The sequence below is a fragment of the Prionailurus viverrinus genome, chromosome B3 (assembly GCF_022837055.1).
Source record: "Prionailurus viverrinus isolate Anna chromosome B3, UM_Priviv_1.0, whole genome shotgun sequence".
Lineage (NCBI taxonomy): Eukaryota > Metazoa > Chordata > Mammalia > Carnivora > Felidae > Prionailurus > Prionailurus viverrinus.
In genome coordinates, this window is record NC_062566.1 from 67,426,267 (window position 1) to 67,452,286 (window position 26,020).

Here is a 26,020-nt window from a genome sequence, read left to right on the forward strand (position 1 = left end):
TTGAAGTTTCTCCTCTCTCACTGCACCTACTTCTTGAGGCTGAGCTGGTCACAGTCAAGCTGGGATCCAGCACAGTCCAGCAGTTCTCAAAATGAGGTCCTTAGACCACAGTGCATGAGAATCTCCTAGGCTACTTGTTAAATGCTAATTCCTGGCCCTGCCCCAGAGTTGCTGAAGCCAAAAGTTTGAGGGTAAAGCCCAAGATTCCTCATTTCTCATTAAGCTCTTTGGGTGTGATTACTAAGTGCCTGAAGTGAATTATTTCTGAACAAAATGGCTGATGGAGGACAGGACATAGGCAGACAGACACAGTGCCCTGTGCCTCAAGACACCTGTTTATTGGGGACACAACTCTGCGACAGGGATGACAGTAATCGTACCAAAAATAGCGACGTCTACAGGGCCCCTGAAGGGGCTAGAAGGGTACAGTGCCCCCCACCCCCACCCATTGTACAAAAATAAACTCTCACGCCTATGGACCAGCAAAGACTGGCAGAGCGGCTCCTCAACAGGGACACAGCCCTCTGCCAGCCCTGGGACCCCGTTCTTTGATCCTCACCCCTGCCACTTCTAAGGCACTGTGACTCCCCTGGGCTGGGTGGGTAGCGCCCGCCCACCCTCCTACGCCCTCCACCCCCTCCACCTCTGGTCCGCCTGGGGCTGGGATATGGGTCCCACGCTGCCCCCTGCTGGCTGCTCTACCCAACTACCTCTAGCGCTCCCCCGCTCCCGCGGGGTAAGCTCACTAAGCTAACCGCCCCTAAGAGGGCTCCCTACCGTTCCTGTCCCCCCAGCCCCGCCTCTCCTGATCTCGACAGCCCGGGGCCCTCCTCCCCTTCCTGCGGAGGACTGGGAGGGGTCTCTCCCGACTGTACAGGGGTGTAGGACGGGGACGCATCGGCCTGGGGCGGCCTGCGGCCCCGAGCCCTGCGGCTGTGGTGCACTTGCAGGTGCAAGGCCATGAGCTCAGGCGCTCCAGTGGCGAAGGGGCAGAAGAGGCATCGGTGGAGGGCACCCCCCGGCCCAGCCTCGCCTCCTGGCCCCGCCCGCAGGGACAGGTCCAGGGGTTCGGCCTCACCGCCTCGCCCGTTGCGCAGGGTCCTCCCGGGGCTGGCAGGCTTCCGACGGGACCCCGGCGCAGCGCTCGAAGGGGGCCGGGGGTTCGCCGCGCCCTCCACCCAGGTCGCAGGCTGCGGAGCTGTCTTGGCTCCCGATGGCTGTGCGGAACCCCGCTGGGAAGGGGGCGGTGGCTCCGGGGGCGGTCCGGGGCCTGCTCCGCTTCTCTGCTCTCGGTGGTGGCGCTGCAGGTGATACTTGAGCGAGCCGGATTGGGTGCCCGCGTAGTCGCAGTGCGGACACTTGTAGGGGCGCTCGCCTGGAGAAACGGGTGGGACAGGGTCACAGAGGCACAATCACCGCTCACCCCCACCCACATTTCGCTCTAGGTACAGACCCCTCTGGACCAGAAGAAAAAAAAAAACAAAAAACACTGCCACCCCACCCCCTCTGATTTAACAAAGCAGCAAGCGGACCTGGTACCCCTCTCATCTCTCTTCCTGCCCTCCAATTCCCTCCCCACCCCAGAGACTGGTCCTCTCACCTGTGTGCACTCGCAGGTGCACTTTAAGGTGATGCGCTGAGCGGAAAGATTTTCCACAGAAGGGGCAATCCTTTCCTGTGGCTCCCCGGCCCCCTTCAGGCCGGGACCCTCCAACTAACAGCCCATTCTCTTCTGCAATACACACATTAAGGAAGTCAGAATGGCCCTTTGCCCTAACCCTATCGGGGCCATGCGTCCCCACACCCACCCTTTAGGATTCCTTCCCCTCCAGGCCCAGAAGCAAACAGTACATTTAAGGGAACCTGAGGGGGTGGATTTGTTGTGAGTGGTGCTGTGCCTGTGAAAAGTGGCCTCCAGGAGCGAAAAAAAATGGAGAATTAAGAGACAGGTCTTTTTAAAAGGAGGGGACAGGAGGGCAGTGGTGGCATCAGAGTGGGCCCAGGGTGTGGAAACCTTGGAGAGAAAAGACCCCTTACATACCCTGCGTGGCGGTGGACCTTGCTTGGGTCCCCGCGGCAGGCGCAGAGTGCCCTGGCCCCTCGCCTGGGCGGGGATGCAGTGAAGCCAGAGGGCCCAACGCCCTGCTCCGGGCCCAGGTCTCCTCCTCCGCCTCCACCACCTCCTCTTCCTCCTCTGGCTCCTCGGCGCGATGCCGGCGAGCCCGGGCCGGGAGAGTGGAGGGCAGTGGGCGGAAGCCTCCGAAGCTGCGGCCAGCCCCAGGCTCAGCGCCCTCACCATTGGGCCGGGCCTCGCCAGCTCGCAGGCTCAGATAGCCCAGGAGACTCGGAGGCTCACGGCGCTCTGCCGGAGTGGGTGCTGGGGCCAAGAGGAGCGCGGGGCCCAGTGGCTCATAGGCCAGCAGGCCCAGGTCAGGAGGCTGAGGGGCCCGGGCCGCCCCGGAACCAGGACCCGGGGCACGCAACGGGCCCAGCTTGCTGGCGTGCACCTTCATGTGGTTCTTAAGGAACCAGGGCTCCTTGAAGCAGCGGCCACACACGGGACACGCGTGATCGAAGGAGGCCTTGTGCTTGCGCATGTGGCCCTTGAGAAACCAGGACTGCGTAAAGCTCTGGCCACACACTTGACAGCGGAACTCCGGGGGTGCTGGGGTGTCCTCGGGAGCAGCAGGAGCGGGGGCGGGAGCTGCCTCACGTTCGGGCTCCGGCTCAGACTCTGGGACCGATCTGGGTTCAGGTTGGGGTGGAGGCTGAGGCTGGGGCGCAGCCGAGGAGGCCGCCAGGGGGCGCTCAGGAGCTCCGTGGGCCGTCAGGCTGTGATGCAGCAGCTCCTCCTCCTGGCTGGAGCCAAAACTGCACAGGCCGCACTTCCAGGGCCTGTGCAGGATGTGCAGGTGGCGTTCGCGCTCCGCCGCGGTGCGAAACTTGCCTTTGCAGAAAGGGCAACGGAAAGTGGACGACGAAGGAGCCTGGGGCCGCGCCAGGCCTTCGGTGGCAGGGGTGGACTGCATGCCCCCTGAACTTCGGGCTCTCCCCAGCCGGGCCTCGCGCAGTAGCGCGCGCTCCTCCAACTCCAGCAACAGGCGTGCGGCCGGGCTACGCGGGCGCTCGGGCTGGTGCGTGCGCAGGTGAGAGCGCAGCAGGGCCCGCTGCGCTGCGCGGTGGCCACAGTGCGGGCACTGGAAGGCCTGGGCGCCCGGGTGCGCCCGCAGGTGCAAAGCCAGGATAGAGTTGAAGCGGAAGCGCTTCCCGCATACAGGGCAGGGGAAGCGCCTTTCGCCTGCGCGACTCTCGGACCAGCCCACTGCTCCCATCCCTGGAGACCCGGCGCTCACGCCTGGCCCGTTGGAGTAGCGCTGCAGATCCAGTTCGCCGTCGAACGCTGGCGGCGAGGGCGCTAAGTGGCCGCCCGGGGCACGGGGACGTGAGCCCTGTGAAAAAAGATGGTAACAGTGCAAGGGGTGGAGAACGGAGAGCTGTGGGAAAAGCAAGGGCGCAGAAGGCCTGTCTCTCTTCTGAGGGAGGGTGGGTTGGGGCCTGAATCAAGAACACCAAGTGCCCTTCCCACTCACCGTGGGGGAGGTGGGATGTGAATGGGAATTGAGCTGTTGGGGCCACAGACATAACTTCTAATAATGGGAGGTCAGAGAGAGAGAGAAACAGGGAGGGGGAGGAGTATAGTTGTAAGTACTTGCAGGTTCAAGCCAGAGCTTCTTCACTCACCTCCATGGACCCCCTTCACATTCTTTGGTTCTTGGGAGTGCAGGGAAGAGGAGGAGGAAAAGCTGCTAGTGAAGGCAACAGGTGCTGAAGAGCTAAAGCAAGGGAGACAGATTTGGAGGAAAAGATGAGCCCTGGTTTTCAGCAGTGGAAAGAGGCACCCCCAACCCCATACTCTTAGCACTCTTAGCTGAAACCTATCCCTTCATTCTCCTTCCTTGTATCCTGAGACAGGAGGGGACTACTGTCTTCAAAACTTGTACTCCTTGATTTGCCCAGCCCACAGGCTCCCTGATAACCCAGCTGTCTTCCCCCAAATTATTCATTTTACATGCTTAGTCCAAACCACCACCACCACCACCACCTCTGCCACTAACCACCACCACCACCACCACCAACTACCACCACCATCACCACCCCCTGGTGGTGGAAACCATCACAATACACCCCTCTCTCATTTAAGTCGGACTATACAGCTTGATGAGCAAATGGGGTGGGCCTGCCATGCTCCCCAGTTATCCAAGTGGGACTAGTTGCTCTCAGACCCCTAACTGACCAGCCAGCCAAACAACCTTCCATACTCCACAGTCCTTCCTTCTGCCCTTATCCTGTCTTTCTGTCTTTTCCCCCTCATTCTCCCTCCCTCCGCCTGGATTCCTGATCCATTCATTTCCATTCATTACAGAGACTCATTCATGCATGGGAGAGAAACACCTCCCAGCAGCAGAGAGTCTGGAGACAGACAGAGGGGGAGGGGCATGAAGGGGGAGAGAGCCAGAGGGAGAGGGAATGAAGAGAGAGTTGGGGGAGGAGTGGAAGTTAAGGGGCTCTGCTGGCCTGGGAAAGGGGTTAAAAACTGCAAATACCGGATAGGATTCATCCCCGTGTTTCAAACCTTGGAGCCTGCAGTTTGATGGGGCATCTCAGCCCCTTTGTCCAGGGCTGTTCCGAGGCAGGCTTTCCTCCTCTCTGCAGGGGAGAGGCTCCCTCACACAAGAGGAGGATTACACTGGCTCTGAGCTCAAGAGGCTGGAGTGAGGGACGGGGGGCGGGGCTGGGCCATCTGCACAGATAGGGGCTCAGCACATGCTCTGAGCAGGAAAGGGTTAAAATTCTCCAGGCTGAAATTCCCTGGGCCTGGGATGTGCAGAGCTCCAGTTCTGAGGAAGGAGAAGAGCACTGAGAAGATGGGGGGGGGGGGGGGGGGGAGGGCTCTCCTGATTCTAAGCTGCAGAGGTTAGCATTAGGACTTAGAAACAACCCCAGAATTAACATTCATAGAAATAGGCCTGAGAGGACAACCAGAAGTCAGCCAGCCTAACTTCCTACTTACATATAGAATTGTGTCTGGTCGAGGCCAGATGAATGTAGACCTAACCTATTTTTCTTGCCTGAGATAGAAAGAATATTTGAGATATAAAGAACTTCCTTACAATAGCCATTGTGAAACTGAAATGGGTTACTGAGAAAGAAAAGGACTCAAGCATTACTTTGCTTAAGGATCTTTAACAGAAGAGAACTGGGCCAGGAGTCAGCCCTCCTTATCAGCAAAGAGAAAAGCCTCTGGAGGTCCAAGCCTTCTTTAATTTTTGACATTTAATGAATGTGATAAGAGTCTATGAAGGGGCAGGTACCTGTTACATGTGAAATCTGGGTTAAGGGAATTTTATGAACAGGAGGTTGACTGGCAAAGTGTCCTCATCCAAGGGTCACTAAACAACCTCCACCACCATCTTTAATATTTGCATTTCTGTAGTTCCAAATTAGAGCATCCATGGTCATCTTCTGGATCCTCCAAATAAACCCCTTTCCTGAGACTAAGAGCCCAGCTAGACTCAGTGAGTAGTGTCAGGAAAGGTGAATTAAAGAGTAGGACCAAGGAGTACAGGGTATTGTGGGTCCAGTCTGACTATTAATAGCCCTGCAACCTTCAGTAAATCACTTAACCTCCCAGTTTACTCATCTGTAAAACAAGAAGGTTGAACTAATTTATACTGATGGTCCCTTCCAGCTTGAAAATTTGTGGTTCTGAGTCACAGGACTCTTCTGGACCCCAGAGGGATGTTGAAATAAATGGTCATCCCTTCAGTACCATGGAGAGTGCAGTGGGCTACCAGAGGAGCCACTTTGGCCACCTCAGTACCATAGAAAGAGCTAGGAAGTGCTAGAAGGGCCACATTTGCCATTTTAGCACCACAGATAAAGCACTGAGAAAAGCTAGAGGATTTTTAAAAATTCCTATCTGGGAACCATGGGGAAGCGGGCCGGGGGAACAGTGATACCAGAGGGATTATTTTGGCCTTTTGGATGTCACTGAAAATAGATAAATGTAATAGAAAATAGATGTAACTAGAAGAATTTTAATTAGCTATAAGGAGTGTCCTGACAGTTACAGTTTGTACATCCTGGAATGAGTTACTGAGGCATCGTATTTGGGTCCATCACATTCTGTTGCTCTCCTGGGGATTCCCGGAACATCCTGGTGTACAGCCAATCTGGTATATTCAGAGGAAGCAGATGGTGGGGGAGGAGGGGGGGGGGGGAGGCTGGGAATACTGCATGGTCATAGCTGACTAACCTATGGGCACATATTCTGATTCTGAGAAGATTCTAGGGCCCCTAAAACTGCCTGTAGGACAGCAAGCAAAATACCTCATGGGAGGCTGACCTCATATATAAGGCAAGTAGAGCAGGAACAGGGCAAAGTTTCCTTCTCCAAAAGAAAACAAAAACAAAGACTTGCTTTGCACATAGCATTTTCCAGGTCAGAAAAAAAAGTGATACATAAGAAGGCCCAAATTGAAGGTGAATTCCCAAACAGGGTACCCCAGAGGGTAGCCTCAAATCAACAAAACCCACTTAGACACCTTCCTAGGCCCAGTCAAGACCTCCTGAATCATCTCTGCACAAAAGCAGGTCCCAGGCATGTGATCCCATGAGTTTGTGTTTGTTTGTTTTTCAACAGAAGACAGCACTGACAGGGTCCAAGATCTATGAACTGGCTTAGAACCCAGATCATGCATGTTTTGCCTGTGAGCAATAATTAGAGTTTTCTATAGTCAAGCCCTAAACACCATCCACGAGATTTGGCCAGACAGTAGTACTGACCTACTTTCCACTCCCACTGGGAATCAGGGGTTATCTGGACCTTATTTGGGTTCTATAGGGATATAGGGCTAGGGCTAGGGATCATAATTCCTTCTAAAGTAACAGGCCAATTATTTTTATGTGCTAGGAAAGCTGGTGGGGAAGGGGGATGTGGACCATCAAACCTTAACCGAGTTAGGGAAGAATGGAAGGGTTGGTGAGAGGAGTCTTAGAAACAAGGTCAGGTACGAAGAAGAAGCATCTGCTGACTGAAGGACCTAGAAGATTGTCCTTCAAGTCTGTGGTTCAAAAGTTTTTAGAGTCAGAGTGTAAGGGGCAAGGATTCAGGATTTCTGAGGTATAGTTGTAACTAAGCCTCTGTCATTGTTCATTTCTAATACTTGATGTTTTTCCCTCTGTTGAGAACCCTACACCTCCGAAGTCCACTACCAATTATGATTAACACTACACTGGATGACGTTAGAAAGAAAGAGAGCTTCTTAGGGGGTCTAGAGTCAAGATCACTTTTATCACACAACCACATGCCAGTAGCTCACTTTTATGGTCTCCTCTCCATGGCCTTCTGAACCTTACTGCTCAGGGAATTCCTCTAAATTGACCCCACATCACAGCATGCCCATCTTTTACGTTGAGTCCTTGCTAAAGCTTCCTTCCCTCCATCCTCACTGTCCTGATTTGGGGGCATGGCACCTCAGTCATTGACTCCAAATGTGCAGCAGGAGACAAGAGGAAGGTTCACCTGCTGACCTACTGCCACCCCACCACAGTGAATCTTATTCCAGAGGCATGTCCCAACTTGACCCCTCTTCTGAAAGTTCTAGAGAACCTTGATTTTGGGGAGGGGGCATAGAGCCAACCCTAAGTCCCCTTACCTGGAGCTGAACCTAGAAAGGTCAGAGCCTTAGCACCCATATGAGCCTCAGTCCTCAGATTAGGGGGTGGGGGGGTGGGCAAAAGAGCCTCTGGGAAAATCTCCCTCCCAGAAGTAGGTTGGCAAGTAGGGCAGGACCTGTGATCCTGCACAAGAGATTCTTCCAGCAGCACCCCAGTCCCCTCCCGGGGAAGATAAGCTAGAAGGATGATGGGGGGGGGGGGGCAGGGTTGGGAGACTGGGAGGCCAGGGCTCAGCTACCCGGGCCGGGAGAACAAAAGCTGAGTTGCAGCCGCCTCCGCCGCTGCCGCCGGCCGAGCTCTTTGTGACACTTTGTTTGGGACGCAGAGAGGGAAGCACCCCCCATCCTCTCCCCTCCCCCACCCCCCGCTCCGGGAGAGTTTGGGTCCCTTCCCCCTCTTCCATCAGCCCTACCTGGGCCGGGGGGCGCTCATCCACTCTCCCTCCCGGCTCAGCCGCCCTGCACCCCCAGGCCCCTCGCGCCCTGCCTTCGGGCCCCTACAAAGACGCCCGCGCGCCCCCCCCAACGCTGGCCTTTCCCCTTTGGTGTCCGCTTTCCCGTCTTCCCCACCTGGCCCCCCCCCTTCCTCGAGGCCCCCCAGCTCTCCCGGCTTCTGAAGCCGCCGCCCCCACCCCGCCCCCCCAGGAGCTCTGGGCGAAGTTTGCTTGGGGCCGAGCTGGCGCCCCTCCCCCGCCCCCGCCCCCTGCACCTGCTCCGAGCCGGGCGCGCGGAGCGGGCCCCCCCTCCGGGTGGGGGGGAGGGGGCCGGGGGCGGGGGCCGGGTGGCGGAGGGGGGGGCCGGGAGTGGGGGGAGCGGCTACTCACGAGCCCCGGGCGGGCGGCGGCGGAGCGGGCGGCGGCGGCGGCGGCGGCGGGCGGCGGGCCGGCGGCGCGGGCGTCAGCGTTACGTGGGGCCGGGGGAGATGCGCCGGGCCCCGGCCCCCCCGCCCCCGGCCCGGCCCCCGCCCCCTCCCCGGTCCCCCGCCCCCGGCCCTGGCCCGCATTGTGTGCGGCGGGAGGCGGCCCGGCCATTAGCATGCGGGGGGCGGCGCGGCGGGGCTGGGAGCCGCGCGGGAGCGGGAGCGGGGCTCTGGCTCCGGGGACAGGGAGCTGGGGACCCCGGGAGCCGCGAGAGGCGGCCGCCAGGGGCGGGGTGCGGGCAGTTTGGAGACTGGGGGCGCTGTCGGAGGGAGGGAGGGAGTGAACGGGGGTGGGACGCACAGACGATTCCAACGGGAGACTGGAAGAGATTTTGAAAGGTCATCTCGTCCTTCCCCCAGCCTCCAAGCCGGACTGCCCCTCCCACCCTAAACCCGGACATACCAGGGAAGGAGTTGGCTCTGCCGCTCTTTCTGCCCCAACATGCACAGACTCGGGAAGTTCTTCCTGGGGTTTTATCTCAAAGCCTCTCCCTTACAATTTCTGTCTCTCTTTTTGGGGAGGAGGAGGAGGGGCGATTATAGAGATAGTTAATGTCTGCCGTATAAGAAACATTATTAAAGTTACTCTTCGGTCCTTTCTGTTCTTGATAAACAATTCCTGCTCCTTCCTCTCGAATTCTCTTTTCCACTCCTTAAGTCACTTTAATGGCTCTTCAATACAACAAATATTTACTGATTGCTTACTAAGTGCCAGGCACTATGCTCAGCACTGTGGGGGATGAACATATGAGGGGGGTTGTGATACCCTCCTATGAGCAGACTGTAATCTAGACGGGGGCTACAAATTTGTAAATAGTACACTCAGATTTTATCAGTATTTACCGAATGCCTGTTTACATATTTAATAGTGTAGAATCCTTACAATAACACTCTGAACATGTACAGGTAAGGAGAATGAAGCTGAAGCGTCTCTTTCCACTGGCCTACCAGCTCAGGGATCATCAGAGCAAGCCTAACATTTCAAATTCTGTAAGGCCATTGCCACCAAATAGAATTAATGCACATGGGGACTGAAGAGGGAGTAGACACACAACTTCTCCAAATCCCTTTAAATGTGATTCCCACTCCACAGGAAAGAAAAGTGGACACAATGCTCCAGTGAGTGTTGGACCAGCACTAAGCAGGACAGAAGTGGCTTTCAAAGGGCCACTTGCCATCCAGGACCCTGCCTCTTGGTACTAACTCCCAGGAGTCTTCTGCCCAGTCTTCTACCATCAGTAATAATAATGATAATAGCCACTAACAATTGTTGAGCACTTATGTGCCAGGTACTGGGCTGAGCTAGTCCGTTGCATTTTCTTTTAATAATCAAGGCAACCCCTTGAGTATTGTATTGAGATCAGTATTATTAACTTCCCTTTATAGATAAGAAAGCATTAAGTAATTTGCCCAAGGTCACCCTGGTAGATCTGGGATTTGAACATAGGTTCGGTTTTCTTCAGATCTCAGGCTCTGCACCAAGATGTGTCTTTCCTATTTTTGCTCCATAGAGTATATATTTGGGGCTAGCTGGTTCTGCTTCTCACTGTAGAAATAAATGCCCCCCCCAACTTAGCTTCTGAATAAGCTTTTAGTACACAGGCATCAGGCACATCAGTGTGACCTCATCACACCACTGATGGTTATTAAGTACCCTCCACGAGTCAACAACCTCTCATAGCCATATCATTAGCCCCCTTTTTATCACTCAGGTTGAACAAAGTGAGGTTCAAATAGGTAGAATAGTGTATCCCAGTTCACACAGCTGGGAGTGACAGACCTGAGATTCTAGTCCAGGCACCTGACTGCAAGGCAACTTCTGTCTCTCAAAAATATTCATCAGTAGGGGTGCCTGGGTGGCTCAGTCCGTTGAGTGTCCAACTCTTGGTTCTGGCTCAGGTCATGATCCCAGGGTCATGGTATCGAGCCCCACATTGGGCTCCACTCTGACAGCACGGAGCCTGCTTGGGATTTTCTCCCTCCCTCTCTCTGCCCTCCTCAGCTTGCACTCACACTTGTGCACACTCTCTCTCTCAAAATAAATAAATAAATTTTAAAATGAACTTAAAAAAATATTCATTGGTGTCCTTCCCAAAACTGACCATTTAGGGACAATCTTTTATACATATCTAGCTGCAAATTAACACTGAGTGAGAAACAATCCCCACTATAAGTAGGGATCCCCATCTACTTAGTATCCAATCCAAAGTAAATCCTTCAAGAAAGGAAGGAGAGAGGAGAAACTGTCCAGAAAGTAAGAGACAGAAAGGCAGGGGAATTAAACCTTGCCTGGTCTTGAGACAAATCTGCAAGTGGTAATGACAGGGGACCAAACTGGACAGTAATACGGGATTTCCCTAGAAACAGCCAGTAATTTGAAGAGGAAGCAAACAAACAAACAAACAAACAAAAACCAGACAAGGGGAGGAGAAAGATTAGATGGAAATGTGGGGAAACTGAGGCCCAGGGTGGTAGTGTCCATGGGGATGAGGTGAACAATCAGAAGACTCAGGATGGGCAGGGGGGGGGGGGGCAACAAGAAAGGACAGAGCAAGGCAGGAATGAACTGCCTTGTGGAATGAACTGAGGTTGGGTTTGCCCATGGCCACTCCCTGGATCCTTAGGCCTTCATGGGGACCTTTGCCCCACCACACCCAGCCCTGACAGCCTGTCTCTGCCAGCACAAGTTTATTGTCTGCTCTAAGCTACCAGACCCTGCTAGGAGCTCCAGGCCAGGCTGGGCCCCATCTCCTTGGAGTAGCTCCTTCAGACTAGGTAGGTGTGAGGCCCTGAGGCTCAACTCCCTGGATATTAGAAGTGGGCAGAGGGACAGCTCAAAGAGATATTGCTGCATGTGCTATCTCCTGCTAGGTGCCATAATGCATTTCTCCCAGCCTAGGAAGCACTGAACTCCAGTGGTCAAGGGAGCCATGGAGGAGAGAGCTGCCCAGCGGGAACAGGAGAGACCCAGTGTTCGTCTGGAAAAGCTACAGCACTGGGCAAGGCACAGGCAGAGTGGGCACCTCTTGGTGCTGGCGGTGAGGCCAGGCTGCCCCACCCCAAGGTTCAGCATGCCCACTTGTATCCCAATTCAATTCCGTCCATGTTTAGGGAGCACCCACCATGTGCCTGAAACTGTGCTAGGCTCTGAGTGGGAGGAGGGTGGAGAAGGCATAGAACAATGAAGCAGGACCCTTAATCTCTAACTAGCTTCCATCATGTGGGGAAAACACATAGGTAAGTAACTAAAATTGGACAGGAGGCAGAAAATATTAAATAATATCCCATTCCTTTACTTGTCCTTGGTTGACTACTTTCTGCCAACATGCATTCCTCCCAATTGCTGATCTCTGGATCCTCTTCAACTCCCCTGTGTCTGGCCTCCAGGTGAGCCAGCTATGGCTGGCTGTGGCTGTGATGCCCTTTGCTGTCTCTGTTGCCTGCCTGAATTCTGCTTGTCACATGGCCACAGCGCTGCCACTTGTGCCTGGAGCTTTGGTAAGACCCACCACAAGGAAGGGTGGAAGGAAGATCTTGGAAGCCCCTCCCTAACGGGGTAGAGCTCAACATTTGCCTTTCTCAACATTCAGGGTCTCCTCACTGGGATGGTTACCCTTGAGCTGCGCAGATCACCCCGCCTCTGGAAGGTGAGAGGGGAAGATAATACAGCACTGTTCTCCAACACTGCCCCCCACCAAACATACACACACACACACACACACACACACACACACACGCACACGCAGGACTCAGCCCAGGAAGTGGCTAGATGTTAACTAATCCTGTCAGCTCTCTGCCCCTGACTGGCCCAAAAGGAGAGAAAGCAAGAAAGTTAGAGGGCTGATGGCCCTGTTTGGAGGTGGAGGAATAGGAGCTGAGTTTTGTTTTGGGGCTAGGCTGTAGGTGGGGCTTGGGATTGCAATGAGTTCCCTAGGCTGCGCAGAGCTGAGCTGGCTCACTGGCAGGTGCAGGCCATGATGATACTCAACATCTTCAATCTGATCTTGGGCTTCATCGTGGTGGTGGTCGAGGTGATGAAGACAGCCTTGGGGCCTGCCCCAACTGCCCCCTCCCAGGTATGGGTGAATAAAGAAGGTGGGAGGATGAGGAGGCAAGAGGAGATGGAGAGGGAAAGGGGCAAGAGCAAACAGGTGCTGGGTCCCCTGTAGCATTCTCAGCCCTGTCTACCTGCAGCTGGCTGGCTTGCTGGTGGTGGAGCTCAGCGCTGAGACCTTCACCTTAGGGGGAGTGCTCCTCTCAGCGCACTCCCTATTCCTGCTGAGCCAGAGGAAGCCAGGATGCTGCCGGACCCAGAGTCTGCACTACCAGGAGCTGCAGGAGGTATTCAGGGCTTGGAGGACAGTATGGAGCAGTTACCTAGCAGCTGATTTTTTCACTGGCTATTGTGGTCAGTGGCACTTAAGGGAAAACCATGGGGTTGGTGGGAGGTGGAGAGGGAGAAGGAGTTGTAGCCAGAAACTGGTTTTCTGGTTTTAGACGTTTCTCTCATAGTGGTGGGTAAGAGGGAGCTGGGCGTCTAAATGCCTGGGACTAGAAATGTGGGACAGCGTTAGGAAGGTGCCTAAAAGGAAGGACTATTGGAACAAGAAAAAATGGAAGAACAGGAGGAAGTTGTTTCTGTCTGGGATTCCCCCCTTTCTCACCCCTACAGTTTGCTCCCCTCACACCCATCTGGCTCTTAGGGTCTCTCTGAGTTGGAGGAAGTTGCTGATTTGGAGAATGGCCCCACGGTGGCTAGCACAGCAAATGGAACAAATGAGTGAGCTGGCGAGGGGAGGCAGACAAGTCCTGCTCTGCTACCCGTCAGGAGCAGTTTCCAGACCCTCTTGTCCCCACTCCACAGAACTCAGAAGCTAGATGAAGTCAGTCCTCTGAGACCTACAAGAAGTCCAGTGGAGTGCCTTCAATTTCATTCGGACTCGGCCCCTTTCTCTCCCCTTCCTCGCTAGGAGAAGCTATACCTAAACCAGAGTATTCCCTCACCTCACTAGCCTGAAAAGCTGCCCGCCTGCAGGACATCCTTAAGCCAACTTTCAGCTGTACCCACTTCTCCCTTCCATTCTTCCCCTCCTTACCCATAGCCTCCCCATACAGCTTCGCATCTGTCTCATCTCACTTATTTCTCTTCTTTCCACATTTCACAATCCCATACTCCAAGCCCGGGTTCCCGTATGCGCCCACTCTTAGAAGTCAATCCACGGGGGCTTTAGTTTTCTCTTTCGATCCCGGTCCCTTCTACTCTAACAAAGACTACGAGTCCCAGGATGCCCCTCTGCCCCCTGGCCTGATGGGAAATAAAGAGCCTTCCCTCCGGGATGGGGGCGCTGTGCATCTGCTGAGTGACGCGAGGCGTTGTAAATCGGGGCCTAGCCGAGAGTTTCCTCGGACGCGACCACTGGCCCTGGGTGCAGGGAGGAGCCGGGCGGGTTATCCTGCGCGGGGGCGCCGCGGCCCCAATCACGGCAACTGAGAGCTGACTGTGGGTCCACAGCCCTCCCTCTGGCAGCTTCGGGGACGAGCTGGGCTGGGAGCTGGCCCTCGGCAAAGCTGCGTGCCCCAAATGCTGGCGCCGCGCCCCCTCCCATAGAGCCCAAATCCAGAGTCCTGAGACTTGGAGCGCGCGCGAGAAAGGGGTTGGAGATGATGAGTCAGAAGCCCAAGGCCCTTCTCGTCCCCCTCCCTTCGGGCCCCGGTGCCGGACGAGGACAGGCGCGTGGGGCAGACGGGTGGACGGGGCAAGAAGAGGAAAGGACGCGGCGACCCGAGCTAAAATTTTCCCGCCTCTTGCGAGCACGCCGGTGTAACGAGCCCGCGTTGCTGCCACCCTTTCTCTCCAAGGCGGGAGCGGGACTGCGCAGGCTCAGCCTCTCGCAGCCCCGCCGACCTTTGATCCCGGCTGCGTCCGGTTGCTGAAGCTCTGGTTGGGCTCAACCCCCACAGTTTATGACCTTTGCACGTGTGCAAAGATGACAAGCTCAAGTGGGCTTGAGAAAAGCCCAGGAAAACTGGGAGACCCAGTAGCACCAGCCGCTAGAGAAACTAGAAATTGACCACAGCTGGAGTACTAAGAGAACTCACCCCAAATTCACATAGTGCCCAGGATGGGTGTGCGCCTCACACTCATTTTTGTTCCCACTTGAGAAGGCTTCTTTCCCTAGAGAATGCTGCTTCTCCGAACTTAGTCAAGGCCAGGCATCAGTGAGGAAAGAGCGCAGCCTGGCTGCCTTGCCCTGACATTGCAGTGGTGCCAGTGGCAGAGCTCCTGTTTGTGACACCTTGGGAGTGGTGATAGTCGCCCTATGACAAGGTTGTGTGAGTACTAGTGGGTGGAGACAGTTCTGGAATTAGGCTCTTGAATGGAGAAAACAAGATCTGGGCCTCCCCCTTCTCCTCCCAGTCTAACCGCCACAATAATGCAGAGCTTATGCGTGCAAGACTCCGAAAATTATTTTCTTCAAAGTCAGAAGATGGTGGTGGATGAGGAAATTGGGGGTAAACACACACACACACACACACACACACACACACACACACACACAATTCACTGTGTCTTCCAGATAGGATTGACAGCTTTTAGTGATAGGATCAGAAGTCTAGGAATTCTGGTTCTTGGAGAAGCTCAACCACTGTACAAATGAACCTTATCAGTCAGGTTAGGCTAGGCTTTGGTAACAATGCGCCAGTTTTTTTCTTCCCTTAAGTAAGCTCTGTGACCAGAGTGGGGCTTGAACCCACAACCCTGAGATTAAGAGTCACATGCTTTCCCTACTAAGCCAACCAGGCGCTCCCAAAATGCCCAAGTCTTAATGGCTTTCAACCACAAATGTTGGTCTCACAGTACATGTCTAGAGTAGTCTGGCAGTGAGCTCTACTCTTTAGAAGTTACTCAAGGTACCCAAGCTGTTAGAGCACTACCATTTTGAGATCCTACCTAAATCACCATGAGACTTAGAGTCCCTCACCCCCACCCGAGTGAAGTAAGCATGAGTTGTTCATGGGATCTTAAATGCTTTTGCCTCAACAGGACATACACCACTTTCACTCACTTCATTGGCCAAAGCCAGTCATATAGCCACACCCAACTCGAAGAGGGCTAGAAGGGCAATCTTTTCAAATGTCTGGAAGAAGTGAAGCAGAAATATTTCATTAAAAGGAAAAATGTTAAATCATTTGTGGTGATTCTTGAACAGCTTAGCAGCTGGAACTCATCCATTCCAGCAATTATGCCTATATCTACCTCTAATTTTTTTTTTTACATGAACCACTAAATGCAGTTCTTTTTTTTTTTTTAAGATTTTATTTTATTTTTTAAGTAATCTCTACACCCAACATGGGGCTTGAACTCAGAGACCCCAGATCAAGAGTTGCATGCTCCACCCACTGAGCCAGCTTGGCACCCCTAAATGCAGTTCTTTGTAGAAACTTTTCAAAAAAATAATTGGACTGGGAGCCCGGAACTTTAGATTCTGGTTTTGTTGTGTACATTTTGGGAAGTCAACCTTTTGGAACTACATTTTGCTTACATGGAGGTTATAATCATAGTATTTATCGTCTCTGCCTTATTGGAATATCAAGGAATAACAAATAAATAAAATCACACATGGAAAAATACTTTGAAACTACAAGGCACTCCAGAGGCTGAAAATAAATTGCCTACAGGGTTATGGAGTAGCGTAAAGGAGTGAAAGAGATAGAGTATGAAGTAACAGGGATTGGTGGCAACTGTAGCAAACCAGAGAGCACACATTCTACTTCAGGATGTTCCCCTCTGGGGCGCCTGGGTGGCTCAGTGGGTTACGCATAGGACTCTGTTTCAGCTCAGGTCAGGATCTCACAGCTCATGAGATGGAGCCCAGCTTCAGGCTCCACACTGTCAGCAGATTCTCTCACACCCTACCACCCCACCCCCCGCCCCATCTCTCTCTCTCTCTCAAAAATAAAAAAAGATGTTACCCTCAGTTACCCTTACTCCACTCTACCCAATTATTGCAAATGTGGGACTGTGGGCCTGGTACTGGCATAGTTCCAATTTTCCTATAAAAGTCAGAAATCCTAACTTGTTAAATGTGAGCTCTTCTGATTTTAAAATGTTGAGGGGCATCTGGGTGGCTTAGTCGGCTAAGCGTCCGACTTCAGCTCAGGTCATGATCTCACGGTCCGTGAGTTCAAGTCCTATATAGGATTCTGTGCTGACAGCTCAGAGCCTGAAGCCTGTTTCTAATTCTGTGTCTCCCTCTGTCTCTGTCCCTCCCCGTTCATGCTCTCTCTCTGTCTCTGTCTCTCTGTCTCTCTCAGAAATAAATAAACATTAAAAAAAATATTTTAGGGGTGCCCGGGTGGCTCAGTCAGTTAAGTGTCTGACTTTGGCTCAGGTCATGATCTCACAGTTTGTGGGCTCGAGCCCCCTGTTGGACTCTGTGTTGACAGCCTGAAACATGCTTCAGATTCTATGTTTCCTCTCTCTGCCCCTTCCCCACTCACACTCTGTCTCTCGTGTGAGACATAAATAATATAATATAATAAATAAATAAATAAATAAACCGTTAAAAAAATTTTTTTCATTTTTTCAATGTTGAGAACAATATTTTTCTTTTCAAATTGAGGATCAGATTCAGCCTAGAGTCTTTCAATTTTAGTCTCCTTGTTATTCAAACATATGATGGGAATTCAGGTTTTGGGTGTGCGATACACTTCTTGTAGGCCTTCGAGGTCTTTTCTGAAATTCAAGACTCTTGGAGAGACATTGTGTTCTTAACCTTTTTTTTTCTTTCTTTTTTTTTTTAAATCAATATCTTTCTACAGCATTAGTTCTCAGGGAGGGGGCATTTTGCCCACTAGGAGTTATTTGGCAATGTCTAGAGATATTTTTAGTTTTAACAACTGGTGTTGGGGGCAGGTGAGGGGTTAGAATGGAAGGAGCATTAGATGATTAGATGAGAAGTCAGAAGATCAGAGATTTAGTCTCAGTGTTACTAATGCCCCTTCCATATGCATTATCTTCTCCCAGCTGCGAATGAAGATGGTCTGAGACATCCTGTGATCTTCATTATTCTCCCCCACACTGCTTGTCTCCAGAGTCCTGGCTGCTGCGGGAAAGCATTCTGCTTTGCTACAATGCTTCCCAGCAATCACCCTTATCACTTTGGCAGCCTCTGTGAAAGTCACTCATATTTTACTTGAATTACTGCCTATTGGAACTTCACAGAAAGAAGTGACTGTGACAAGGTTCCTGCTGACGTCAGTTTTTCAAGGCCTTGACCCCTATCCCTTGCTTTAAGCACTGTAGAAATGACCGATTCACATGTGGCTTCATATGCAGCTGAATTCTGTGGTGATTGAGAAATTCTCCGTGTTGATGAATTTTGCCCTCATTTCTTTGAAATTCAGTCATTTTTTTTCTGGCCTTGAATACAAGATTATAGACAACAGACGGTATCTCCCAAATCAAATATCTGCTTTTGCAAATGGTTTAGGGTTTCTGTGCTGGGCTGTGTCCTCTGCTGCCATCTCGTGGCCTCTTGGCTGCCTGGGTCGAGGTCTCACAAAGAGTCTTCCCGCAAGGTAATGGCGTGTGGCAGGGGCTCAGTTGGAGAAAGAACCTCTTCAAGCAGCGAGATGCTCCCCATATCCCTCCCCTGCAGCGGGTCCACCAGGGCCGAGGCACCGCGGCCTGGCGGGGAACCTGGACGCGGCGAGCAGGCGGGAGGCGCAGGGCCCTTCCGTGTCCTCCTCACCCCAGCAGGCCTCCGTGTCTGCTCTGCGGGGCTGGACTTGAGCCACCGTCAACTACCCAGGAGTAATGGGAGATCGCCTCGCTTGCCTGTTCGGATGAATGATCCGCAGCCTCTTGCCTCTACCATCCCAGGGCTGGGATGTTCTTAATCTCAGCGAGGAGAGATTACCCCGTTGGGTTTCTGGATTCCTTTTTCTTGGCTAGGCCCATTCGGTGTTGCTTTGTGTCCACGCTTCATCTTGGCTTGCCCAGCCCATGCTCCTCCAAATTCGGTATTTGATTGACGGGTTTGAGCAGTACAGTACAGAGGCAGGGCTGTCAGTGTGAGGCAACGTTTCCTGTAAACATGACAGGATCTGTGCCCTGTACTGATCAGAGGCCCCTCTCTAGGGTACAGGGAATCTGGGCTACTTGTGACTGAGCAGTGACTCTGCAAGAGGGGAAAGGCAGAAAACACTTTTAGTTGGTGCTATTTTTTTTCCCACTATAATACTGTATTAAAAACATTCCAGTTGTTAAAGCAAATGTGTAGAACTGCCCCTCATGTTAGCCCCTCCCGTATACTTTCTGTATGTTCACCTTTTTATGGAGAGCCCTGATTGTACCACAACCCCATTACCCCTAACCCTAGAAGGGGAGGAGGAAGAGGACAGCCTTGGTGTTTATTTTAACCAGCTTTCCCCCAGTATAAAAATTCAGGGGGAAAGGCCTCCTTGTATAATTTCTTAGGGCCTCACACTAGATGGCTTGCTACTAAGCCATCTGTGTGTAGTGCTTCTCTTGAAAATTCAGATGCTATTTACTTAATGGGAGTTGTCTTCCATTTCTTTTGTTTTTCCTTCTTTGTGTATATTTTTTCTGCCTTATTTCATTATTTTATACTCCATGTTATTTTTTATTCTACATATCATCTGAATCTTCGGTTTATTTTCATTAGAAACTTTTCCTATATTCTGTCCAAAATTAATAAGTTCTCCTTGTTGATTCTTGGCTATTTTACCTTGCCTTTATAAAGTTTTCTTGTTTGGGGATGCCTGGGTGGCTCAGTCGGTTAAGCGTTTGACTTTGGCTTAGGTCATGATCTCATGGCTCATGAGTTCAAGCCCCTCATCAGGCTCTCTGCTGTCAGCACAGAGCCTGCTTTGGGTCGTGGGATTGAGCCTTGTGTTGGGCTCCACACTAAGTGTGGAGCCTGCTTGGGATTCTCTCTCACTCTCTGCCCCTCTCCCCTGCTCATGCTCTCTCTCTCTCTCAAAATAAATAAATAAACATTTATATATATATATATATATATATATATATATATATATATATATCAACTGAATGATTAGAACAGATGACCTTTGGGGTGCATGGGTGGCTCAGACAATTAAGCGTCCAACTTCGGCTCAGGTTATGATCTCACAGTTCTTGAGTTCAAGCCCCGCGTCAGACTCTGTGCTGACAGCTCAGAGCCTGGATCCTGGTTCTATTCTGTGTCTCCCTCTCTCTGCCCCTCCCCCACTCATGCTCTGTATCTCTTTCTCTCTCTCAAAAATAAATAAACATGAAACAAAAAAAACCAGATGACCTCTAATTTATTTTACAACAGTAGGATTTGGTTTTTCATCAATGGTGATGTTTTTAATTGACACATCCATCCTCTCTAATTTGAATGCCTGGCCCTGGGCAAAATTGTAAAGTAAGGTGTAAAAGATTCCTCTAGTCTCTAGAACAGAGTTTATCAACCCTGACTACTGACATTTGGACCAGATAGCTCTTTGTTGTGAAAGGCTGTCCTGGGGAATGTAGAATGCTTAGCAGCAGCCCTGACCTCTAACCACTAGATACCAATAGCACCCCTCCCCCCCCCCCCCCCCCCCCCCAGTTGTGACAATTGAAACTGTCTCAGACATTGCCAATGTCTCCTGGGGAGCAAAACAGCCTCCTCCTTGAAAACCAATGCCTTAGAGAGATATAAGATTTCAAGAACTTAATGTCTAACTTCACCCAGATTCTTATACTGAAAAAGAAGAGACGTACAAAGGCCTACAAGAGCCATATTGCACATCCCAAGCCTGAAATCCTACCCCCACTGTCCGCCTCTTATTCCTCCTCTGAATTTTCTGTCTTAACTGATATTTTCATTTGGTTACACAAGCTGCATGCTAAACTCTTCTCCCTCATTTCCTATGGCCAAATGCTCCCCATGTTCTATAGATTCTCCTCCTGCTCTTGAATCAGTTCTCTCCTTCACCACTGCCCCACCTTAAGCCCTCACTTCTTCACCTAGACCACAGGAAAAGCTTCATAAAGTTTCTATGCCTCCAGGCTTGTCCTTCTCCTATACATCTTCCATGTAACCACACAAATGTGACCACATGGCTTCCCTGCTTAAAAGCCCTTCAGTTGTCCCCATCACCTATAAAATCAAGTCCAAGTTTTTTTATTTTGTTATTTTTTTAGATGTTTATTTATTTATTTGGAGAGAGAGAGAGAGAGAGGGAGAGAGCAAACGGGGGAGGGGCAGAGAGAGAGGGAAACAGTGAATCCCAAGCAGTCTCCTCAGTGTCAGCGCAAAGCCCCACTTGGGGCTCGATTCCACAAACTGTGAGATTGTGACCTGAGCTGAAATCAAGAGCGAGATGCTCAACCCACTGAGCCACCCAGATGCACCAAATTCAAGTTTTTAAAAATGATACAATGACCCCTATGACCTGGCCCCTGCCTGCCTTTCCAGTGCCATCTCCCACATCCTCTCCCTTCACTCTTCAGTGTCAGCAATCTGAGGAAGGTGGCATTGGCATGCAGCCTTAACATTTAAAAAAAAATTTTAATGTTTATGATAGACACTTCCACCCTATCTTTGCACTTCACCCTCTTACTCTCACAATTTTAATTTTTTTTAATTTTTATTTTTAGAGAGAGAGAGCATACACACAAATGGGGAGGGGACAGAGACAGAGATAGGGAGAGAGATAATCCCAAGCAGGCTCCATGTTGTCAGCCCGGGACCTGACTTGGGGCTCGATCTCACAAACTGTGAGATCACGACCTGAGCCAAAATCAAGAGTCAGACACCTAACTGACTGAGCCACCCAGGTGCCCCTAGGCCTCTCACTATTTTCTTTTTGATTAGCCCAGGGATGATGATGATATGATGATGATGATGACAATGACAGTATTGACTCAGTGATGGGCTGGAGGGTGGGGGTCAGTGCTGTTTGTTGCAGACATTACTGAGAAGGCAAAACAATTAGAACACTAGTAGGGGGGGCTCCTGGCTAGCTCAGTCAGTAGAGCTGGCGACTCTTGATCCCAGGGTTCTGAGTTCAAGCCCCACATTGGGCATAGAGATTACTTAAATAAAAAATAAATAGCAGGGCCCATGGTTTATGAGCAGGCACCTTCATTTCATGCACGACCAAAGAGTGATTTAAAAATGGGTGATGTTGAGGGGCACCTGGGTGGCTCAGTCGGTTAAGCATCAGACCTCGGCTAAGGTCATGAGCTCACAGTTCGTGAGTTCAAGCCCAGAGTCTGAGCCTGACAGCTCAGAGGCTGGAGCCTGCTTCAGATTCTGTGTCTCCCTCTCTCTCTTCCCCTCTTCCACTCTCACTCTCTTTCTCTCCCCTCTCTCAAAAATAAATAAACGTTAAAAAAAAAATTGGGTCACTTTGAGAAGGGCAAGATTTTTGTTCAGAAGTGTGCTCAGTGCTATACTGTGGAAAAGGGAGGCAAGCACAAGACTGGGCCAAATCTCCATGGTTTATTTGGGCAAAAGACAGGTCAAGCCCCTGCATTTTCTTACACGGATGCCAACAAGAACAAACGAGTCACCTGGGGAGAGGAGACACTGATAGAGTACTTGAAGAATCCCAGGAAGTATACTCTAGAACAAAAATGATCTTCTCTGGCATTAAGAAGGCAGGGGAAAGAGCAGACTTGATAGCTTATCTCAAAAAAGCTACTAAGGAGTAATATTTGGCGATTGCCTTATTTATTACAAAACAAAAATGTCTCATGACTTTTTTTTTTTTATGTGTACCATGTTTAAATTGATCTCATACGCCAGAATTCAGATCATGGACTATTTCTTTTGGACAGTCCTGATTTAAATAAGATTAGTTTGTGGTTAAATGAATGTGATCAGCTTTTTAAACTTTGATAGTAATTCTGGTTCAGCAAGTGCTGTCCCCATTTTCCCCTTCGAAAAATAGATTGGAATTAATTAATAATGTTCAGCTTCTCACAGAGATGGTAAATTCCATGTTTAAACTTACAGGAGATTGGTTTTATATTTAGATTTATACAAATGTATATATTTAGATTTATAATTTTATATTTAGATTTATATAAAATAGATTTATATTATATTAATATATTTAAATACTAAGGAAATCCCTTCACTGTATCAGAACAGCAAGACTCAGCTGTGTTTCAAGTTGTTTGTTAGCCTGTTAAAGGCAAGGGCTGAAGATAAGCTGGCAATGTCCACTTTATCTTTTTAGTCTTAACTATGCCATTTAAAATGTTGCCTTTTGCTTAATGAAAGGCATTTTAGTGTGGTTAATGTATAACATTAAATCAAGAATATTAGCAATTCTCACATTTTATAGATGATCTGTAAGGTCAGATGCTTTTAAAATTCAGGTATAAGGTATAGCAGCAGGCTTGGCTTGTGAATTCTTTACTAAGTTATAATTTGGGGTTGTCTTCTAAACAGCTATTTAAAACACAACTGTGGAATTACCATATATATGTATGACTGATAATGGCTATTGCCAACTCGTGGGTTAAAGTAGAGGAGATATGTCATCAACACAAATTTGTAAATTATGTGTTAAGGCTTAAGATAATTAAAAACAAAATCACAGATCATGGAAAAAATTAAATAAATAAATGAAAACACTAGTAGGAGGTGAAAGCCATATCATGAAAAAATAAGTCAGAACATCTGATTTGGGCACATATATTTCTTTTTTTTTTTTTAAGTTTATTTATTTATTTTGAGACAGAGAGAGAGCAAGCAGGGTGAGGGGCAGAGAGAGAGACTCCCAGGCAGGCTCTGCATTGTCAGCGCAGACCCCGATGTGGGATCTGAACCCATGAACCGTGAGATCATGACCTGATCCAAAATCGGACGCTCAACCGACTGAGCCATCCAGGTGCCCCCAGTGCATATATTTCTTTCTTACCTGCGTTATTCAAGCTGTTGTACCTAGTCCTAGCCCTACAACAGCCCTTCACAACAGCTACTGATCCTTAAAGACTCAGTTCCATACTCACCTACTTTGGGAAGCTTCCCTGACCTCTCCCACTAGCACCCAGACTATACTGTTCAATACTGCCTTAGTGCTCTATGCATAGTTCTATACTTACAACATTTTATTGTGAAGGGGATCAGAATATGCCACATCGGCATAAGGATTGTTTGGAGCTGAAGGCAAATAAGAAGCAGCAAACTCAGAAAGAACTCTCTGCCTTCCCCCATCTGCCTTAAAGTGGGATATAAAGTTCCCTTTGTGAAGGTCTTCCCCTCCCCTCTCTCCGAGCAGGAGGAGGAAAGACTAGCATTATCACTGCAGACGGAGTGCCACCACTGTGATGGGTCTGCACAAACAAACCTTACTAAGATAACCCTTATCTTCCATCAATTTCCCCCATATATTTGCTTTTCTACAATTTACCTCCCCTCGAAGCCCAAACCCCTTTCCTTTGTCTTGTCAATTATAATCTCAAACTTTTTTTTTAAAGTTCTATTTATTTACGTAATCTCTATATCCAACGTGCAGCTCGCACTCACAACCCCGAGGTAGAGTCCCATGCTTTTCCGACTGAGCCAGCCAGGATCCCCTAATTTCTGACTCTTTATTAAAATGGTATGTAATGGGGCGCCTGGGTGGCTCAGTCGGTTGAGCGTCCGACTTCAGCTCAGGTCATGATCTCTTGGTCCAAGAGTTCAAGCCCCGTGTCAGGCTCTGTGCTGACAGCTCAGAGCCTGGAGCCTGCTTTGGATTCTGTGTCTCCCTCTCTCTGTGACCCTCCCCCATTCATGCTCTGCCTCTGTCTCAAAAATAAATAAACATTAAAAAAAATTAAAAAAAAAAATTAAAATGGTATGTAATGCTTTGTATCTAATCTCCTCTTTGGGTCTCCATCTCTTCTCTATGAAAGCCCTCTGTGCACATAAAAATTAAAATATTAACATAAAAATTTGTATGACTTTTATCCTGTAAATTTGACTTATGTCAATCTAATTTGCAAACTCCAGCTACTAAACCTAAGAGGATAGAGAAGTTTTTTCTTCCCCTACAATTGAAAGTATCATTTATGTGTCCACCTTTGAAGTGAGAAACATTTTGTTTGTCCTTAAGACCTCAGAACTTAGCCAAGTGAATGACGTATAGGAGACATTCAATATTTACTGAATAAATAGACTAAGCCAGAAGGAACCTTAAAAGGCATTCTACTCAACATACAAGCTCCTGTGAAATATTCTGACTTATTCAGTCTGCTGAAACATTAACAATAATAATGCCATTGCAGAAAATCATTCAAATGTGGCAGCTGGTGCCACAACAAATTCGTGATCTCAAACTGCAACTAGATCTTAAAGGCTACACCATAATACTACTATTGGCAGCTGTCAGTTTCCACAGCCGCTACTTCAAGTTTTTCACTTTGTTCTCAATGGTTGCTGTAAAGTGCTTCTAGAAGAATAAACAAATGATCATGAAAAGAAGGAAGGAAGAGAGGAAAGGAAAGAGAAAGCTTCTAACAAAAAGTAATAAGGTGAGACCTGGTCTATCAGCTATTAATATATATTATAAAGATAAGGGGCGCCTGGGTGGCTCAGTCGGTTGAGCGGCCGACTTCGGCTCAGGTCATGATCTCGGGGTCCGTGGGTTCAAGCCCCATGTCAGGCTCTGTGCTGACAGTTCAGAGCCTGGAGCCTGTTTCAGATTCTGTGTCTCCCTCTCTCTGACCCTCCCCTGTTCATGCTCTGTCTCTCCCTGTCTCAAAAATAAAATAAAACATAAAAAAAAAAGATTAAAAACATTAAAACAGTGTGGTATTGGCGCCAGAATAGACAGATAGATGAATGGAACAGAATAGAGTAAAAAAAAAAAAAAAAAAAAAAAAAAAGAGCTCAAGTGGGTGTGCCTGGCTAGCTCAGTTGGTTGAGTATGAAACTCTTGATTTCAAGTCCCATGTTGGGTATAGAACTTACTTAAAAATATATATTTAAAAAGAGAGCTCAGGTATATACAGAGATTTAATATATTTTAATGGCACTATTTCTCAACAGTCAGTTAATTACAAACTGATTTTTCTCAGGGCACCTGGCTGGCTCAGTCAGTGGAGCATGGGACTCTTGATCTCAGGGTTGTAAGTGCAAGCCCCGCACTGGGTGTAGAGATTACTTAAAAATAAAATCTTAAAAGAAATGATTTTTTTCAATAAGTGATGTTGGAACAAATGAATACCCATTTGCAAATACATTAAGTTATACTTCTATCATCGACTTTACGCCAAAATAAACTCTAGATGATTAACAACTTAAATGAAAAAAATCAAAACCATAAAAATATGAGAAGAAATATAGGTATATATTTATATAATCTG

The 26,020-nt window shown here is 49.7% G+C and overlaps 2 protein-coding genes and 1 pseudogene across 13 annotated transcripts; 2 read left to right on the forward strand and 1 right to left on the reverse strand.

The window, feature by feature from the left end:
• Positions 1-315: 315 nt before the first annotated feature.
• On the reverse strand, positions 316-14,911 carry ZNF219 (zinc finger protein 219). 7 transcript variants are annotated; one of them, XM_047861475.1, is made up of 5 exons: positions 14,758-14,911; positions 3,742-3,833; positions 2,042-3,449; positions 1,601-1,732; positions 316-1,375 (listed from the first exon to the last, which is right to left on the reverse strand). In XM_047861475.1, exons 2-5 carry the CDS (start codon positions 3,745-3,747, stop codon positions 774-776), a joined length of 2,148 nt encoding a protein of 715 aa, XP_047717431.1. In that variant the 5' UTR covers positions 3,748-3,833; positions 14,758-14,911; the 3' UTR covers positions 316-773. The 7 variants fall into 7 exon arrangements, with proteins under 7 accessions (XP_047717431.1, XP_047717432.1, XP_047717433.1 ...); XM_047861476.1 differs by lacking the exon at positions 14,758-14,911 and adding an exon at positions 9,062-9,161; XM_047861477.1 differs by lacking the exon at positions 14,758-14,911 and adding an exon at positions 8,960-8,985.
• On the forward strand, positions 11,351-14,090 carry TMEM253 (transmembrane protein 253). 6 transcript variants are annotated; one of them, XM_047861522.1, is made up of 7 exons: positions 11,365-11,433; positions 11,553-11,696; positions 12,046-12,156; positions 12,249-12,305; positions 12,624-12,734; positions 12,853-12,999; positions 13,362-14,090. In XM_047861522.1, exons 2-7 carry the CDS (start codon positions 11,589-11,591, stop codon positions 13,440-13,442), a joined length of 615 nt encoding a protein of 204 aa, XP_047717478.1. In that variant the 5' UTR covers positions 11,365-11,433; positions 11,553-11,588; the 3' UTR covers positions 13,443-14,090. The 6 variants fall into 6 exon arrangements, with proteins under 6 accessions (XP_047717480.1, XP_047717478.1, XP_047717476.1 ...); XM_047861520.1 differs by having other exon boundaries at positions 12,853-14,090; XM_047861521.1 differs by having other exon boundaries at positions 11,375-11,433; positions 11,558-11,696; positions 12,853-14,090.
• Positions 14,912-22,064: 7,153 nt separating the features above from the next.
• Positions 22,065-22,372, forward strand: LOC125167422 (cytochrome c-like; annotated as a pseudogene).
• Positions 22,373-26,020: the final 3,648 nt, after the last annotated feature.